General features: G+C 46.3%; 1 protein-coding gene across 1 annotated transcript in view; it reads left to right on the top strand.

The window, feature by feature from the left end:
* The window catches only part of slc36a1 (solute carrier family 36 member 1), a 59,001-nt gene extending 45,132 nt beyond the window's left edge, over positions 1 to 13,869 (top strand). The window contains exon 12 of the mRNA XM_033621851.2: positions 12,285 to 13,869. Coding sequence (XP_033477742.1) covers positions 12,285 to 12,556 — 272 coding nt within the window. The 3' untranslated portion in view covers positions 12,557 to 13,869. The remainder of the gene's footprint in view (positions 1 to 12,284) is intronic.
* Positions 13,870 to 17,031: the final 3,162 nt, after the last annotated feature.

Here is a 17,031-nt window from a genome sequence, read left to right as displayed (position 1 = left end):
GATGTACGTCAATTATTTCCAAATCATAGTTTCAGAAGAGATTGATATGGATTTATTCATGAAACTGGGCCGTAAACAAGCAGCGGACATCTTTATTTATCACACTCCCTCTCAGCAGCACACAGTTTACAGCAATCATTTCACACAATGGTCGTCTTTGCTCCTGAAGGTAAACAGTCGCCTGCATCGGCTGTAATTTCACCCTGAAGCCACGCTGTGCCTTTCACACTAACAACACACTAACAACACACTAACAGCACACAAACAACACACTAACAGACACACTGCACAGTCTCAGTTGGTGCACTGCACTCACACATGAAGCCCAGCCGGCTGTTCAGGGTCTCTTATTTCAGTCCAGCACAGGGTGTGTGTGTGTGTGTGTGTGTGTGTGTGTGTGTGTGTGTGTGTGTGTGTGTGTGTCTTCGTACACTGCTGAAACACAGTAATAAAAGAGCGTGGTTTTGTTTTTACTCCACATTTAATGGGAGCTTTTTGTTCCATGTGGCATTTGAACATTTATGTTCTCAGGTACCGAGACCTCTCGGCGAGAGCGGTGGTGAAACACTGTGTTTATGTGGGCGTGGTTAAACTGTGGATCATTTAGTGCTTCAGGCTGTGAGACCACCGGCCTGGTGTGTTACTGCACTTGAAGTTAAAGTCAGTGTGAAAAACACTCGGCTGCTCCACTTTGTGAATCTTGTGATGAGTGGAGCAGTCAGGACGCCTCTGAGCACCTTGAACCTTTCTGTTAGTTCCACCAACCTCCCCTTGTTGGTCTGCACACTGGAGCCACTCATGGACAGTAACACTCAGAGTTTGCTTCGGTCAGGTGAAACCGTTTGTGTCCAGGCTGACGTGTGCAGCTCTTCATCCAACAGCTCACTGTGGCCGTTCCTCCTAATGTGAGACTGACACGTCTCCATATCTTTCTGTGTTGATGAAGCACTGACAAACTTCTGCTGATTGTGCAACTCTCTCCACCATAGCTCCACAGAGCAGAGGCCTCCTGCTGGTGACCAGGGGAAGGCTTTTAATGTGAAGGAGCAGCAGGAAGTGATTTGCTTTAGTAATCAAAGCAGCTGAAATATAGATCTAATATGGCTGCAGAGCGTCAGCGTGAACAGGAAGGTGAAGGCAGGAGTGAAACTGAACTCTGAACCACAGATTCAGTCACAGTAACACAGAGAGCTGAACATAGATGACTTCCTGTTCAGTCACATGACTTTTACTGCAGCTCAGTTTTAACTAATCGCCATTTCGTATGTACAGTGGTGGAAAAAATTTTTCGGACACCCCATGCATTTGTGAAATATTGCACTAAGAATCACTCTTAGGTCTTCAAGTGCAATTTCTTTTAGTACAGTCACAGCCAAAATACTAAATAAATCCTAAAAAAGCCATTAAAAACTTAAAATTGATTGGTTCCATAAAAATACATAAGAAATTTTGAGTATTGGGTCATTTTGGTACCAGTGATGAAGGTCGTTCTTTTTATTAAAAGACACAATTTTTGTTGCCAAGCTTCGTGTCTACATAAAGCCAGCACATTTGAAAGTTCTTCAGACACAAAAATGGCTAAAACAAGGAACCTAACGCAGGAAACATGTCTGAAGATAAAGATTCTCAGCCAGGAAGGGTACAGCTGCCGCCAGATAGCCAGGAAGTGCAGATGCAGTCCTTCAGCAGTTGGATACACTCTGTAGAAATACAGACGAACCAACAGCTTGGAAGACAAACCAAGATCTGGGCGTCCAAAGGTTTCTTCAGCAAGAAATGACCGCATCCTGATCCGCATGTGCAGGCAAAACCGCCGAATGACATCACAGGAGCTTCAGCAGCAGTGGTCAAACCAAACTGGTGTCCAGTGTTCCACCCGCACTGTACGTGGCCGACTTTTAGATCATGGCTTAAGGTCCTACAAGGCTATCAAGAAGCCCCTGATCAATGAGAGACAGAGGTTAGCCCGGCGTCGTTGAGCCCAGGCACACAAGAACTGGACAGCCAGGAATTGGAAGAAGATTTTGTGGTCAGATGAGTCCAGTTTCCAGCTTTATCTTCCTCCTACTAATGTGAGGGTACGCAGAAGGCCCGGCGAAGCATTATCTCCAGCATGTACAGTACGTACTGTCAAGCATGGTGGAGGCAGTATCATGGTTTGGGGATGCATGAGTGCTGCTGGTGTTGGTCATCTCACTGTCTGTGATGGCACATTGAACTCTACCAAGTATTGTACCATTCTCGAAACCCACATGCTCCCTTCTGTGCGTGCACTGTTCCGTCGAGGTAAAAACTGGATGTTTCAACAAGATAATGGCCCTTGCCACACATCCAAGGCCAGTAGAACTTGGCTGCAGGAGCACAGTATCCAGGTCTTAGAGTGGCCAGCTCAATCCCCGGACATGAGCCCCATTGAAAATCTGTGGTGGATTATCAAAAGGTCTGTTTCAAAGCATAAACCAAAGAATTTAGAAGAATTAAAAGCAGTAATTCAAGAAGAATGGGACAAGATTACCCCTCAACAGTGTGAAAGGCTCGTGGGGAACATGCCAGCCAGGATTAGAGCTCTACTACGTGCCAATGGCAGGACTACTAAATATTAATTTGATGATGTGATGGTTTATTTATTTTTTGTTCAGTTTTGAACACATTCTCTGTTATTTGTTGACTTTGATACCGACAATGTTGAGAACTGACATATTGAAACTGTCAAGAATTTAGTTTTGTTAGTTTTTCTTGTAAACAATAAACAATACAATATAATTTGTATTTGTTTGTATCTGTCTAATGCAGCCACACCTTTTGAAACACAAAAAAGATTTTTCCACAAATATTTCATGATAATATTTGAGATTGTGCAAAATTTTAAGGGTGTCCGAAAACTTTTTTCCACCACTGTAGTCTGCCTCCACGCTGGCCGACAGCCGCAGCCAGAGACATTATGTTGTCAGGTTGTCCATTCGTCTGTCACATTCTCATAAACACGATATCACGAGAGCCTTAAGAGGATTTTTCGTCCACTTTGAGTCACAGATTGAACTGATTAGATTGTTTGTGGTCAAAGGTCAAGATAACTGTGACCTTGCATCCATCTCATTCTCATTAATGTGCTAGCTTAAGAACACCTCAAGGGAATTTTGTCAGATTTGGCACAAATGTCCACTTTGAGTCACAGATGAACTGCTTAGATTTTGGGTGGTCAAAGGTCAAGGTCACATCATCATGTTTTAATGTCATCTCTCAATAATTGATGACTCGAATCTTGAAACTGCTGATTGTATAGATCTTCTGTGTGTGAAGCATCCATGTTTTCAGTGACATGGATGGAGACTGTCAGAGACACTGGACTGGTGGGCGGAGTCATACAACCACAGGGTGGACTGGTGGGCGGAGTCATACAACCACAGGGCGGACTGGTGGGCGGAGTCATACAACCACAGGGTGGACTGGTGGGCGGAGTCATACAACCACAGGGTGGACTGGTGGGTGGAGTCATACGACCACAGGGTGGACTGGTGGGTGGAGTCATACGACCACAGGGTGGACTGGTGGGCGGAGTCATACGACCACAGGGTGGACTGGTGCGCAGAGTCATACAACCACAGGGTGGACTGGTGGGCGGAGTCATACAACCACAGGGTGGACTGGTGGGCGGAGTCATACAACCACAGGGTGGACTGGTGGGCGGAGTCATACGACCACAGGGTGGACTGGTGGGCGGAGTCATACGACCACAGGGTGGACTGGTGGGCGGAGTCATACGACCACAGGGCAATAACTCAGCTGTCAGCTCTGTGTTGATACTGTCAGAAAGAGATCTGTGATGTCACTGAGTCTTAAATTAAATTAAATAAAGGTTAAAGAGAAACGAACTAAATCTTCCTCACCGTTTCTCCAGCAGACGCTCACGTCCTGATTAAATGAGTCCTCACAGAGACGAGCTGTGATGAGTGGCGATGACAGCGTCCTGTATTTTCTTAATTTGAAACCATGAGCCAGGAGAAATGAAACTGGAACCTGTGATGAGTTCACGTCCTGATTCCACTCGGCTAAAGGTTCTGACTCCTCTGCTGTGTCCTGCAGGGCTGAAATCATCATTTCATTTCCTCAAAAAGTCGCAGCCTCTTTTGGAGGATGGAGAAGGAACAGTTGAGTGAGGACAGACGTCCCCTCCAACAACAGGCTGGAATTTAATTTTTTTTTTTTTTTTTTTTAATTTTATATACTTTATTAATCCCCCTGAGGGGAAATTCAATTTTTCACTCTGTTGTCAATTACACACAGGTCTGAACACACACATGCACAAACTGGACCTATACATGCACACAGTGGAGAGATGTCAGAGTGAGGGGGCTGCCCATGACAGGTGCTCCGAGTGGTTGGGTTGGGGGTTCGTTGCCTTGCTCAGGGGCACCTCGGCAGTGCCCAGGAGGTGAACTGGCACCTCTCCAGCCACCAGTCCACGCTCCATATTTTTGGTCCGGACGGGGACTTGAACAGGCGACCCTCCGGTTCCCAACCCAAGTCCCTATGGACTGGGCTACTGCCGCCACTGAGAATTGAGAGGAAGGAAATGTTTGTACTTTTCTAAAAGTTTCTAAAAGCTCCTGCTGCACATACCTTCTCCTCAGGCCTCCTCAGGCCTCCTCAGGCCTCCTCACGCCTCTTCATGCCTCTTCATGCCTCTTCATGCCTCCTCAGGCCTCCTCAGGCCTCCTCACGCCTCTTCAGGCCTCTTCATGCCTCTTCATGCCTCCTCAGGCCTCCTCAGGCCTCCTCACGCCTCCTCACGCCTCTTCAGGCCTCTTCATGCCTCTTCAGGCCTCCTCAGGCCTCCTCAGGCCTCCTCACGCCTCTTCATGCCTCTTCATGCCTCCTCAGGCCTCCTCACACCTCTTCATGCCTCTTCATGCCTCCTCAGGCCTCCTCACGCCTCTTCATGCCTCTTCATGCCTCCTCAGGCCTCCTCAGGCCTCCTCACGCCTCTTCATGCCTCCTCAGGCCTCCTCACGCCTCTTCATGCCTCCTCAGGCCTCCTCACACCTCTTCATGCCTCCTCAGGCCTCCTCATGCCTCCTCAGGCCTCTTCATGCCTCCTCAGGCCTCCTCACACCTCTTCATGCCTCCTCAGGCCTCCTCACACCTCTTCATGCCTCCTCAGGCCTCCTCACGCCTCTTCATGCCTCCTCAGGCTTCCTCAGGCCTCCTCACGCCTCTTCATGCCTCCTCAGGCCTCCTCAGGCCTCCTCACGCCTCTTCATGCCTCCTCATGCCTCCTCACGCCTCTTCATGCCTCCTCAGGCCTCCTCAGGCCTCCTCACACCTCTTCATGCCTCCTCAGGCCTCCTCAGGCCTCCTCACGCCTCTTCATGCCTCCTCAGGCCTCCTCACACCTCTTCATGCCTCCTCAGGCCTCCTCATGCCTCCTCAGGCCTCCTCACACCTCTTCATGCCTCCTCAGGCCTCCTCAGGCCTCCTCATGCCTCCTCAGGCCCCTTCACACCTCTTCATGCCTCCTCAGGCCTCCTCACGCCTCTTCATGCCTCCTCAGGCCTCCTCACACCTCTTCATGCCTCCTCAGGCCTCCTCACACCTCCTCAGGCCTCCTCAGGCCTCCTCAGGCCTCTTCATGCCTCCTCAGGCCTCCTCACGCCTCCTCACACCTCTTCATGCCTCCTCAGGCCTCCTCAGGCCTCCTCACGCCTCTTCATGCCTCCTCAGGCCTCCTCAGGCCTCTTCATGCCTCCTCAGGCCTCCTCAGGCCTCTTCAGGCCTCTTCATGCCTCCTCAGGCCTCCTCAGGCCTCTTCATGCCTCCTCAGGCCTCCTCAGGCCTCTTCATGCCTCTTCATGCCTCCTCAGGCCTCCTCAGGCCTCCTCACGCCTCCTCACGCCGTTTATAATTTAGTTTTTGAGTGCAAAGGTGTTGTGACTCCTCTAACGACAGGACACGTCTCTGCACCACACGTAATATAACAAGTGTACAACGTGACGACAGGGAAGACAGAAGTCTGAGGTTTGTGCTGCAAAAGAACTAATGTTCAGCTGTTATGATTTTTATTTTAGATCGATATATAAACAGGACAGTGCAGTCAGTGTTCCTCTGTGGCCATTACGGTGGAAACAGCAGAGTAATTATGTTTGCACACAGTGTGACGTCACAACAGAGACCTGAGATTTCTCCTGCTAAAATAATAAATGTTGTGGATATTATGGTTCTTATTTCAGATCTGCTTCAACAGAATCATGCACACGACGTCCCTCAGCCATCAGCAGGATGTTAGTTTCTAAAGGGTTAAAAGGGGCGTGGCTCAGCACAGAAATCGCCTGAGCTCCACAACCATCAGGCCAATCAGCACAAAACTCACTGGGTGTGTTGACAGAAGTTCCTCAAACATACGCTCATTCCAATTGACCAGTAGGAGGATAATTTCAGGTTTGAAAAGTCTCATTTATCCAGTCGTATTCTCAGACATATTTGTCTCACACCTTTAACTACCAGACATATTGGTTCCTAAATCAGGTGACATGGTGGTCCACAGCAGAGGAGGGTCTTCTCCTCTCTGGAACAACAACAGTATCTATAAAACTGATGAGGTGGTCAGTTTGGTGTGATGAGACGAGGCCCAGACAGAGGCTGAAGGTAATTGGTGTTAAACAATGACCTCTATCACGGGGGTCGACGGATCCTTTTAACTCCACACGCAGGACAACACAACCTCAGCTTTTGCCTTCACAGCCAGCAGCATCAACACAGATGCTGTTCAGGCCAGGCTGCTTCAAATATGCAGCTGGAAGAAGGAAATAAAGGACAGACTCTGAGGGTCCGTCTGTCTTTACACTCAGCGAGCCATTTCTTAACTGAGCCCACAACTTTTAAATCCACTGAGAGACACAGCTCCGGGGCCAGGTGCAGTCAGTTACCTCCAGAGCCAGCAGCTCCAGCCAGCAGCAGGGAGGCTCTGAGGCCGGATCAAAGATGGACGGGGAGGGTCTCAGTTTCCTCCTCTCCACAGTCAGACAGGAAGTACCAGAGGCCTTTCTACTGTCTGCTTTCTTCACCTCGCCACCAGGAGTCACCGAGGAGGAAGGAGCCGCCAGGAGCCCACTTTGATCTGGCACACTCAGATCTCACTGCTCTGCTGCTCATTAAAGAGACTCGAGGGGAGGAAAGCTTAAATCATTCAAAATAAAAGAGCTGCCAGAGAAATAAAGACGTCTGCGTCACATTCACAGCCCCCTGTTCGTACTAACTCTTTAAGGCACGAATTCTCACACCATTCTGCCGCCTTGCTGTTCTGTGTAATAAATTTGATAAGGCTCAGAGCTGTCTCGTCTCTAAGCCGGCAGTGGAGGAAGTAACAGCTCCAAAATGCACTTCCAGGAGCTTTAAAATGCAGCTAGCAGCAGTTAGCAGTTAACTCACAGAGGAAAAACTGCAAGTGAAAAAAAGGTGGCGCCACAGAGCTGCTACAGCGTCCCTTCTTTCGTTCCTTTGCTCCAGTGTGTGATGTCAGACAGCATGATGACATCACAGAATCCAAAGAGGCGTGACCTGTAACACAACAGCGTCGGCCTCTAGTGTGACATAAAACATACGTGTCAGCAGCTCTTTATAAACAATAACAATGACATCACATGTCAATAACAATCATTTAGCGTCCCTGTTATACGGCGGCTGATCTCGTCCTCTGCTCGGAGGGTAAAGAGCTCCTGTTTCACTGTTAGCGGACATTTTCAGCTGCTGTTGTTTGAAGAAGGCGACCTGATGATGCTCTGACTGAACACACACACACACACACACACACACACACACACACACACACCGGACCGGTTCCTCCTCAGTATGGAGCAGAGTGACTTTGCCTCAGGTCAGTTTCTGCAGTTTAGTGGACGTCATTATTCCGTCCTGTTTGAATCGTGTGATGGCGAACCGACGTTCTTGGCGACCCTCTCTGAGCCCGGCTCAGTGTTTGGTTCATGGACGCCATCCTCTCCTGATGATGAATTTATGGTCGGTCCAGCGTGTCAATGACAGATCTATAAACCATCACGGTCCAAACAGGAAGTCATGAAACTCTTCAACATGCTGATCTGCAGTTTCTCTGACGCAGTCATTGTCAGCAGAGTCTCTCATATAACTAAGCGGCCATGACCCCTGACGATCATTAACTCAGCATCAAACACTCCTCCTCTGTCGTTCTGTCTGAACACCTCCTCCATTTCTCCATCATCATCATCATCACCCCTGGCTCACCTCTGTCTCCCTGTCCCTCTGCTTCATCACCGTGCTGACTCAGCAATCAGCTCCTCTGCTCAGACAAACTCTTTTCCAAACCAGCAGACGCAGCTCAGGATGAATCTCTTTACACTGAGCTCTGATGTTTCAGATGCTCTGAACTTCTTTCTTTCTTCAAGACCAGACGAGACGAGAATGATGCAGCTGCGACTGTTTCAGGGTCAGTGTGAGGTCGACGATATGGCCTGAGAAGAACTACAGGAAATATAGATCTGAGTAGAGGAGCTGGTTTAAAGCCAGCAGAGTGATTTATACAGTGAAGTTCTTGATTAAGAGACGATAATGAATTCATCATCTCAGTCAGTTCGACACTCGCAGCAGTTACAGCTGCTCTGATGTGAGGACGTGCTGCTCTTCTTCATTCTGTATCGAGGTTTTTATCATCGGTCAGAACGAGACATTTGAGGAAGAAACTGTGACAGACTTTTATGTCTCCACACCGGCGATATCCATGTCCGTCCACCTCATGCTTGTGAATGTGATGTCTCAAGAACAGCTTGTTGGAATTTCCTTAATTTGGTGCTAAAGTTCATTTGGACTCACTGATGGACTGACAAGATTTCAATGGTCAGAGGTCAAAGGTCACTGTGACCTCGTTCGTCTCATGAAGACAATATCTTAAAAAAAGTTTGGCACAAACATCCATCTGGACGTAGCAATGAACTGATATCATTTTGATGGTTCAAGATTAAGGTCAGTGTGACCTTGTATCCGTCTCACTCTCATTAACACGCTACCTCAAGAACTCTTTGAGGGAATTTCTTTTTCCCATTTGCCACAAATGACCACCCTGAATCAGCGATAACTGATTGGGTTTGATGGTCAAAGGTCAAGGTCACTGCAACTCTGTCTGTCACATTTTCATGAGTGCAGTATTTCAAAAACACTTTGAAGGAATTTCTTTAATTTTGGCACAAATGTCCGCCTTGAGTCGCGGATGAACTGGTGAGATTTTGGTTACTGAGACCTTGTCTGTCTTATTCTTGTGAATGTAACATCTCAAAAGCACCTTGAGGGAATTTTTTCAAATTTGACACAAATGTCCACTTTGACTGAACAATGAACTGACTTGAATTTGGAGGTCAAAGGTCAGTGTGATGTCACAAAATGTGTTTTTGCAGTAACTCAAGAATTCATTCACTAATGATCACAGAACCTCACACACACGTTTGTCACACTATATAAGTACTTATAAACACTTTCCTGTCGGTTACTCAGCATCACAGCTCAGGAACAGAAGTGAGTATCCAAAAGGTCAAAGGTCAGCTTGACTGTGACATCATCATGTTTTAACGTCATATCTCAGGAACAGAAGGGGAGACATTTGGTCAGATACTGAATTGGTGACTCTAATCTTGAAACTGTGCTGATTGTATAGATCTTCTGTGTGTGAAGCATCCATGTTTTCACTGACATGGATGGAGACTGTCAGAGACACTGGAGTTAATGATAATATCTGGTCTAAATTTTCCATGAACAGCTGCATTAGAAATCTGTTTAAAGAAGAACACGTTGAGGTGTTGAAGACATGTTTCCCTCTGTGTGGAGTTATTAAACTAATATTAAGATAAACCCTCTGCAGATGAGTATTTATTTCCTCTTCCTGGCAGCGCCGTCGTCACACAGACTTTAGACTCTGCGGTCGTCCACCCTCACAGATGAATTCTTGATGAGGTCGTCCGTTCACCTTGCCTGCATCAACACTGACTTTACCAACATCATGAAAGCAGCGTCTCATTGTCTCCTCTGAAGACACCTCACTGAGCAGCAGAGCTGAGCCCCAGCAGGCCGACAGGAAGAAAGTATCTTCTCTCTGTTTGTGTAAGATGGCGGTTTGCACAGCGGCATTAGTGTGCTCGCAGCGTCCCTCCTTCAGCCCTTTGAATCTGCCTGATGATCCTCGCTCTGCGTCTCTTGGGACACAGCAGCCCGGCTTTCAGCTGCGGCCTCGTGGATCATTTGCTGTGAAGGCTCAGTGCGATCTCGAGGTATGCCCAACTCCCCCCTCACCGTCCTCCTTCGCCGCAGAGCCCGCCTTGTTTGATGGCCAGGAAAGCTTCAAATGTAGTTTGAAGAGCACCCTTCACCGGCGAGGGCCTTTCCCTGGAAGTGACAGGTTTACTCCCAGGAGCATGTGGCGGCGAGGAGCTTCCAGCATACTTGTCACATGAAAGCTCGACCTTGGCGTCGCCCCGTACGTTAATTTGACAGACTTTGTGAACACGCAGCAGCGAGCAATTGATTATGGTTCAAAGAGTCTTTTATCCAGCGCTGGTAATGAGTGTCGGACAAGAACACCCGACTCATCCTCTCCGCTCGCTGTGAGGAGACGCCAGCGTACACGGCGACAGATGAACCGTGTGTGTGCGTGTGTGTGTGTGTGTGTGTGTGTGTGTGTAACAAAGCGAGCGCAGCTCTGAAGGTGTGTCCATGCTTGTAACGATTCTCCGTGTGCAGACATTTCAAGGTTTGACTGTGGAGTGTGTCAGTGTCGGTTGTGACAATGCAGCGTGGCGTCTGAGCAGGCACTTGTTTTGTCCTGTTGCTGTTTATGCCTGTCTCCATGGCAACAGATGACTCTGGCCCCCGGTGACCGCTGCCGCCAACGCGTGGAAAACAATCCTCACAATCACAGCTTTATTTTCTCGCAGCGGCCGTCTCTGCCCTCTCCTTCTCCATCTGTCATCTTCACATCGCGTCATCTTTTTCTGACCTCGTGAGTCTCCTCTGCTTCTCCACCTTAGTCCTCCTTCATCCTGCCTTCATTCTCCATCATCCTCCCTTTACTCCTTATCCATCCCTTCTTTCACTCTCGTCTCCTGAACCTTCTGTTCTCTACTGTAGTTCTGATTTTCCCACCGTGTCAGCAGAGTGACTTCCTCCTCCAGCTTCTCTGTTCATCATCATCATCACCATCATCATCATCATCATCATCATCAGTCTTCTATAAGAAGAACACAGATAGAATCACACAAGAAGACGCTCCTTGCCAGAGGTCAAAGGTCACGGTCTTGATAAGTTTCACCACAAAGTCAGATGTTCTTTGAACTTTTGTTTACGACTCTCAAGGTCACGGGACACAGGTCTCAAGGTCATGACAGAGACATTATGTTTTTGGGTCGTCTGTCCGTCCAGTTCTTGTAAACGAGAGATCTCAAGAAGGCCTCGATGAAATGTCTTTAAATTTGGCACGAACGTTAACTTTGACTCAGCAATGAACTGATTCGATTTTGGCGGTCAGAGGTCAAGGTCAATATAACGTCGCATCTGTCTCATTCTCATGGACACGATATCTGTAGAACACCGTACGGGAATGACTTAAAAGTTGGCACAAACATCCGCTTGGACTGAAGGATAAACTTATTAGATTTTGGTGGTCAATGTGACCTCACAAGACTTGACACAAATGTCTAACAGGATAAAATAATGAAGGTGAAAAGGTCAAAGGTCAGCTTGACTGTGACATCATATCTCAGGAGCAGACATCTGGTCAGGGTGTTGGTGTACATGTATAGTATTTGTAATTATGCTGTTTATGTTTAAGTATCATCAGGTGGGTCATGGTAAATATGATGTGTTAATTATATTCCATGTTTATATTCTTGATGGTAATGACATAACATGTTGGGGGATACCTGCTAATGTAGTGGAGCAGTGAGCCAGTGTCCGTCAGTCTGTGTTTCTGGTCAGATCTCAGTGTGTGTGCAGTCACCAGGCCGTCTGTGCTGCTGCCGCCTGGCGTGGTCTCTCTAACAAGCTTCTTTACAGCAGCACCATATCTGAAGCTTTGTCTCCTGTCATGTCTCCATGTGAGTCTGGACAGACACGATGGAGACATGCGGCCGTGAGGTGGTGATTCTGATTGTGTCTCCTCAGTGTGTCCGACTGTGGACACGTCTAAAGAGTTTAACAGCTGAGACAAGAAAAAAGTCATGAAGTCTGTTAACCAACTCGACCGTCTCTCTCTGCTCCTCGTCCTCCTCCAGGTGCTCTCGCCATCCTGATCCCGGAGCTGGACCTCGTCATCTCGTTGGTGGGCTCCATCAGCAGCAGCTTCCTGGCGCTCATCTTCCCTCCCATCCTCCAGATTCTAACCTTCTACACGGAGGGCCTGTCGCCACTGGTCATCCTCAAAAACATCGTCATCAGCGTGTTCGGGCTGGTCGGGTTCGTCACCGGAACTTACATTGCCATCGAGCAGATCATCACCCGGAACATGAAGCATGAGGGGGACGTGTCCACCTACCTGGTCCAGTGATGAAGAGCAGGTGGATGTGACACACCCAGGACATGTAGGAACCATGTTAGGGCACATGTTTATTTGTTCTCTGTGCTGCTGTTGACACAGCGGCTGTTTTATCATTAGTCTGTCACATGTAGGAGCAGGATGGAGCTGAGAGGATCCGTGGTGCTCGTGTCGTGTCACCAGGTGCAAGTGACACACACACGACTGCAGCCGGTCACTCGCAGCTCATCAAGTCCACACCTTTAGTGCAATCTGATAATAATCAATATGAATCTGATGAAGACTAAATCATTCCTTCAGGCAGCAGCTGCCTGCACAAGATCTGAGAGATTTTAGAGGTAATTTTATTTTACTGATGTTTAATCAAACTACCTCACAGCTGGCTCCATTCGGTCGTTCCAAACTGTGTTAGCGTCCAGATTAGACGCTGTCGCCGACACAGTGTGGACTTGTTACTTAAACAGCTTCTCATTCACAGCTTTTAGAGTTTGACCGCCCTCCACCTCATTTAGAGAAAAACACGTCAATATTTTTTACTGCACTTTGATTTTTTGCCTTATTCAGTTAAACAGCGCACTACATCCGCAGAGACAACACACCACACACACCGTCATCGAACTGACTGTAACTTCAAACGATAAGAGATTATTTTAACCAAACGCAGAACAAAGAAGGGTCGAGTTACGACAAATGTTCTGACCTTGTTACAGAAACTTCTGAAATCCAAAAATCAGTCATTCAAATGAAATAAGAAACTTGGATTCTTTGAGAATTGTGCTTTTTGGTTGTGCTCATCAGATCCTGACTGTAGGTTCACATGTGTCAGAGCGCAGTGCTCACAGTGGAGCTTAGAGAGACGAGAGTAAATAACATTTACCAAAGGAAAACCTACATCTCATGAAGAACCCTGAGATCAGGGGTCAGTAACCTTTACTCACTGGCCAAATCAGCTCTGAAAGAATCTGCCTGGAGCTGCAGAACATGAGTGATCCTCATAATGAAGATAACAGGAAGTCTAAATTCACCCGTCAACATCACCAACAGGTCTAAATGAGCATTTACTAATACGTTTAACCACAAGGGGGCGACAAACAAATGTGTCCACGCGCTGTTAAACTCTCTATTGTTGATCTAGAATCCTCAGCTGGCTCTGCTCAGCAGATCCAAGAGAAGACTTCGCTACTGAAGTTCAACCAAACAAAAAGCAAAAGGCGACGAGCCACATGACGCACGATCACGTCTGAATAATCCTGTGTGCAGGCTACGCATCTTTACAATTGAGGGTGTAAGAATGACACAAGGCCAACAACCATGAAAACTGAAAATTTTAAAAAACAGCCAATTTTAATTTCTGTATAATTTTTTGCCAGTCGCAGGGAGCCACTGGAGAAGAGTTACAGAGCCACATGTGGCCCCGTAGCTGCAGGCTGTCGACCCCCGCCTCAGATACTGAATGAAACGTTCAGGAAAACGATTCCAACATTTGTTTCGTCGGTTGACGACACACCATCAGCCATGCAATTTCACGTAGAGACAAACGCGTGTCTCTCTGTGGTCGTTGTCATGACAACGCTGGAACATTCAGCTCAGGTGAAACTCAAAGGGAAAACAGAAATTAAACTTTTTAATGAGGAGATAAAGAACATTTACATTTTTATTTATTTAAGGTTTAAAAGTCTTTTTTACCGTCTGTGTGTTTTAGTTGTTCAGAGGAACCAGGGTTTGATGAGACAGATCAGAGTTGCAACAAGGTCTAACTGTGGTGTGAACATTGTTATCTCCCCGTGTGCGTTACACATCTACGTTACTTTATAACAACTAGACAGAGAATCTCCTTTTATTTTAGTTATTTTTTAAAAGGGAGACTTTCATTAAAAAAAGGCTTCAAGTTTTAATTAAAGTAATAAAAAGCTTCTGTTTAACTAAAAAAAATCCCCTCTGTGTTTATTCCTTTGAAGCTCACTGTAGCCGACAGTGATAATAATTTTCTGAGACAGTTATTCCACCATGAATATGTGGCTCTGTTGCAGCCCGCGTCCTGATCGATGAGCACAATGAGAATCAGTAAAAAAGAAGTGAAACTCGACCCAGAACAAAATCAGACACATTTATTAAACAAACGATTAAAAATAAAAAATATATCAGAGTTTAGAAAAACAGAGTTTTTCTGTGTTTATGTTGCAAATGTTTTTCCTTTTCTTTAAAACTTTTATTTTTGGGGATCTGATTTTTTTTTAATGTGTTTTTATGTATTTACTAAATTAATGGTTGGGTACCTTTGAGTAGTTTTTTATTATTTAGACTTAAACCTTTAAAGTGTTTAATTTCAGAGACTCTGCATGTAAAATAATGTAAAATGTCTGTAATATAAAACATGTTTTAATTAGGAGCTGTAGGTGTATTATACTGATGAAGAAGAAGAAACCATCCCTCCGTGTGCTTTAGTGATCCGAGACCTCTGTACTGGTGTGTGTGTGTGTGTGTGTGTGTGTGCGCAGTGTTTGTGTGTGTACAGAGAAGTGAAGCTTTGAGCCTTACGTGTAAAGATCTGTAACAGCTGATCGTTCAAACACAGCTGATGGTGTTTTTCTGTAAATATCCATTTTGTTTTTACATGTAAATGTCTCACGCACGCACACACACACACACACACATGAACACACACACACACACACACACACACGCGTCTCACCTTATTTTAAACAACAGTTTTTTTCTCGTCGCCTGTTGACAAACTGATGAGATTTGCTCCAAATTTCCCACTGGACACTTTAATATGAGGATGATGAGGATGAGGATGATGAGGATGAGGATGATGATGATGATGATGATGTGCAGCTACCCAAAGAAGACTAACTGTATTATCGTTTACAGCTGCAGCTAGTGATGAAATTAAAGGGGATGTATTCTGCTCATGTTCAGGTTCATACGTGCAGTTTTGGTTTTTACCAGAACATGTTTACAGTAAAACACTTTATGTTCTTCATCCTGTCTCTGATGAACACCTTGATTTACCTTCTGTCTGAAGCCACGCCCCCCAGTGACAGCGCCGGGCTTTGAAGCCAACTTGAAATAGTGGCCAAACTGTAACTCAGACTTCCTGCTCTGATACGTGATGCCGTGTCCATCACATGACGCCATGTCCATAGAGCCCCGCCTCAAACGCTGTCTCCAGGTCTCCTGCCTCCTGAAACAAGCCCAGTCTGCTCTGATTGGTCAGCATTTCTGGAGCTTCTATATCTCTGCAGTGTCATTTCAGCCAGGGAATAACTAACTGAGAATAACTTCACTTTCTACTGTTAAAAGTCTCCAATCAAAGCTTCTGAACTTGAATCTTTGCACACGGACATTTTCCAGCGGGAATATTATCTGAAATCTGGGAGAAATTAACAACATCGGCAGCTAAGATGACATTTCCCTGACATTAGCATGTAGCTGCATGTAGCAGTGTATGTAGTGTGAACAGCTGAAGCAGATGACCTTTGTTCAGGCGCCACCAACCGTGTCAGGCCAAACAGTGGTACTGCAGTGTCAGAGCTCCGTCACATGATGCGATGGGACCCGCAAAATAAATTTCCCATTGACTCACATCAGGAAAGAGACGACTGTTAATCAGTGGATCTGTTTTTAATTCTTTAATGTCACAACCCCCGAGAGATGATTTGTTTCACCGTTCGTTTGGTGACATCAGGAGAGTCCAGATGAGCTGCAAGATTAAATCACTTTGTTCCCATTGAAGTCAGCAGAGCGCTAAACAGGAAGTTAACCACTTGGCCACCCAGTCGTGAGTCTCTGTGCGTCTGAGACCAGTGATGCAGAAGAGGCGCTGATCGTCAGGGTGATGACGCGGAGCGATTTTGGCTTCACGTGTCTTTTACAGGAATGAACATGGCTCTGCCTCCAGCGCTGTATCCAGGTGTCTTTAAACATCTGTGGTCATTATTCTACTCTACATACATACATACATACATACATACATGTATATATATATATGTATATAAACATAAAATAAGACAAAGCACAATAGATCCCCTTTAACTGTCAACCATTTATTATTTTATAGATTAATTAAGATCAAATGTCCAACACGTCCTCCTCCAGTCACACTGATGTTTAACAGCAGTTATAAAAACTGGATCCAACAGATGTTTGAATTTGTGTTTGATCATTAAAAACAGATAACCCACTTTATTTCAGCGCTCTGTCATTTCTTCACTCCTGTATATGAATAAATAATATTTAAAGTATTGAACATGTTCTCTGCCGTCTGTGTTTGGAGCTGTTCAAAGATGGTTTTATTAAAGTCTTGATTCTTCTGAGAGTTAAGGTCCTGACACACCAAGCTGACAGTTGGCCGTCGACCAAAGTCGGGCCGTCGATGAGCGTCTGTCGGCCTAGTTTTTGCAGTGTGTCCCGCACCGTCGGCACTTTGGCAGCGGCGGCTTTTCGGCTGATTGAGCATGTTGAATCGGCGGCGGAGCTTGTTG

The sequence above is a fragment of the Epinephelus lanceolatus genome, chromosome 7 (genome assembly GCF_041903045.1).
Source record: "Epinephelus lanceolatus isolate andai-2023 chromosome 7, ASM4190304v1, whole genome shotgun sequence".
In the NCBI taxonomy this organism is placed as follows: domain Eukaryota; kingdom Metazoa; phylum Chordata; class Actinopteri; order Perciformes; family Serranidae; genus Epinephelus; species Epinephelus lanceolatus.
This window is presented reverse-complemented; position numbering and strand designations above follow the sequence as displayed.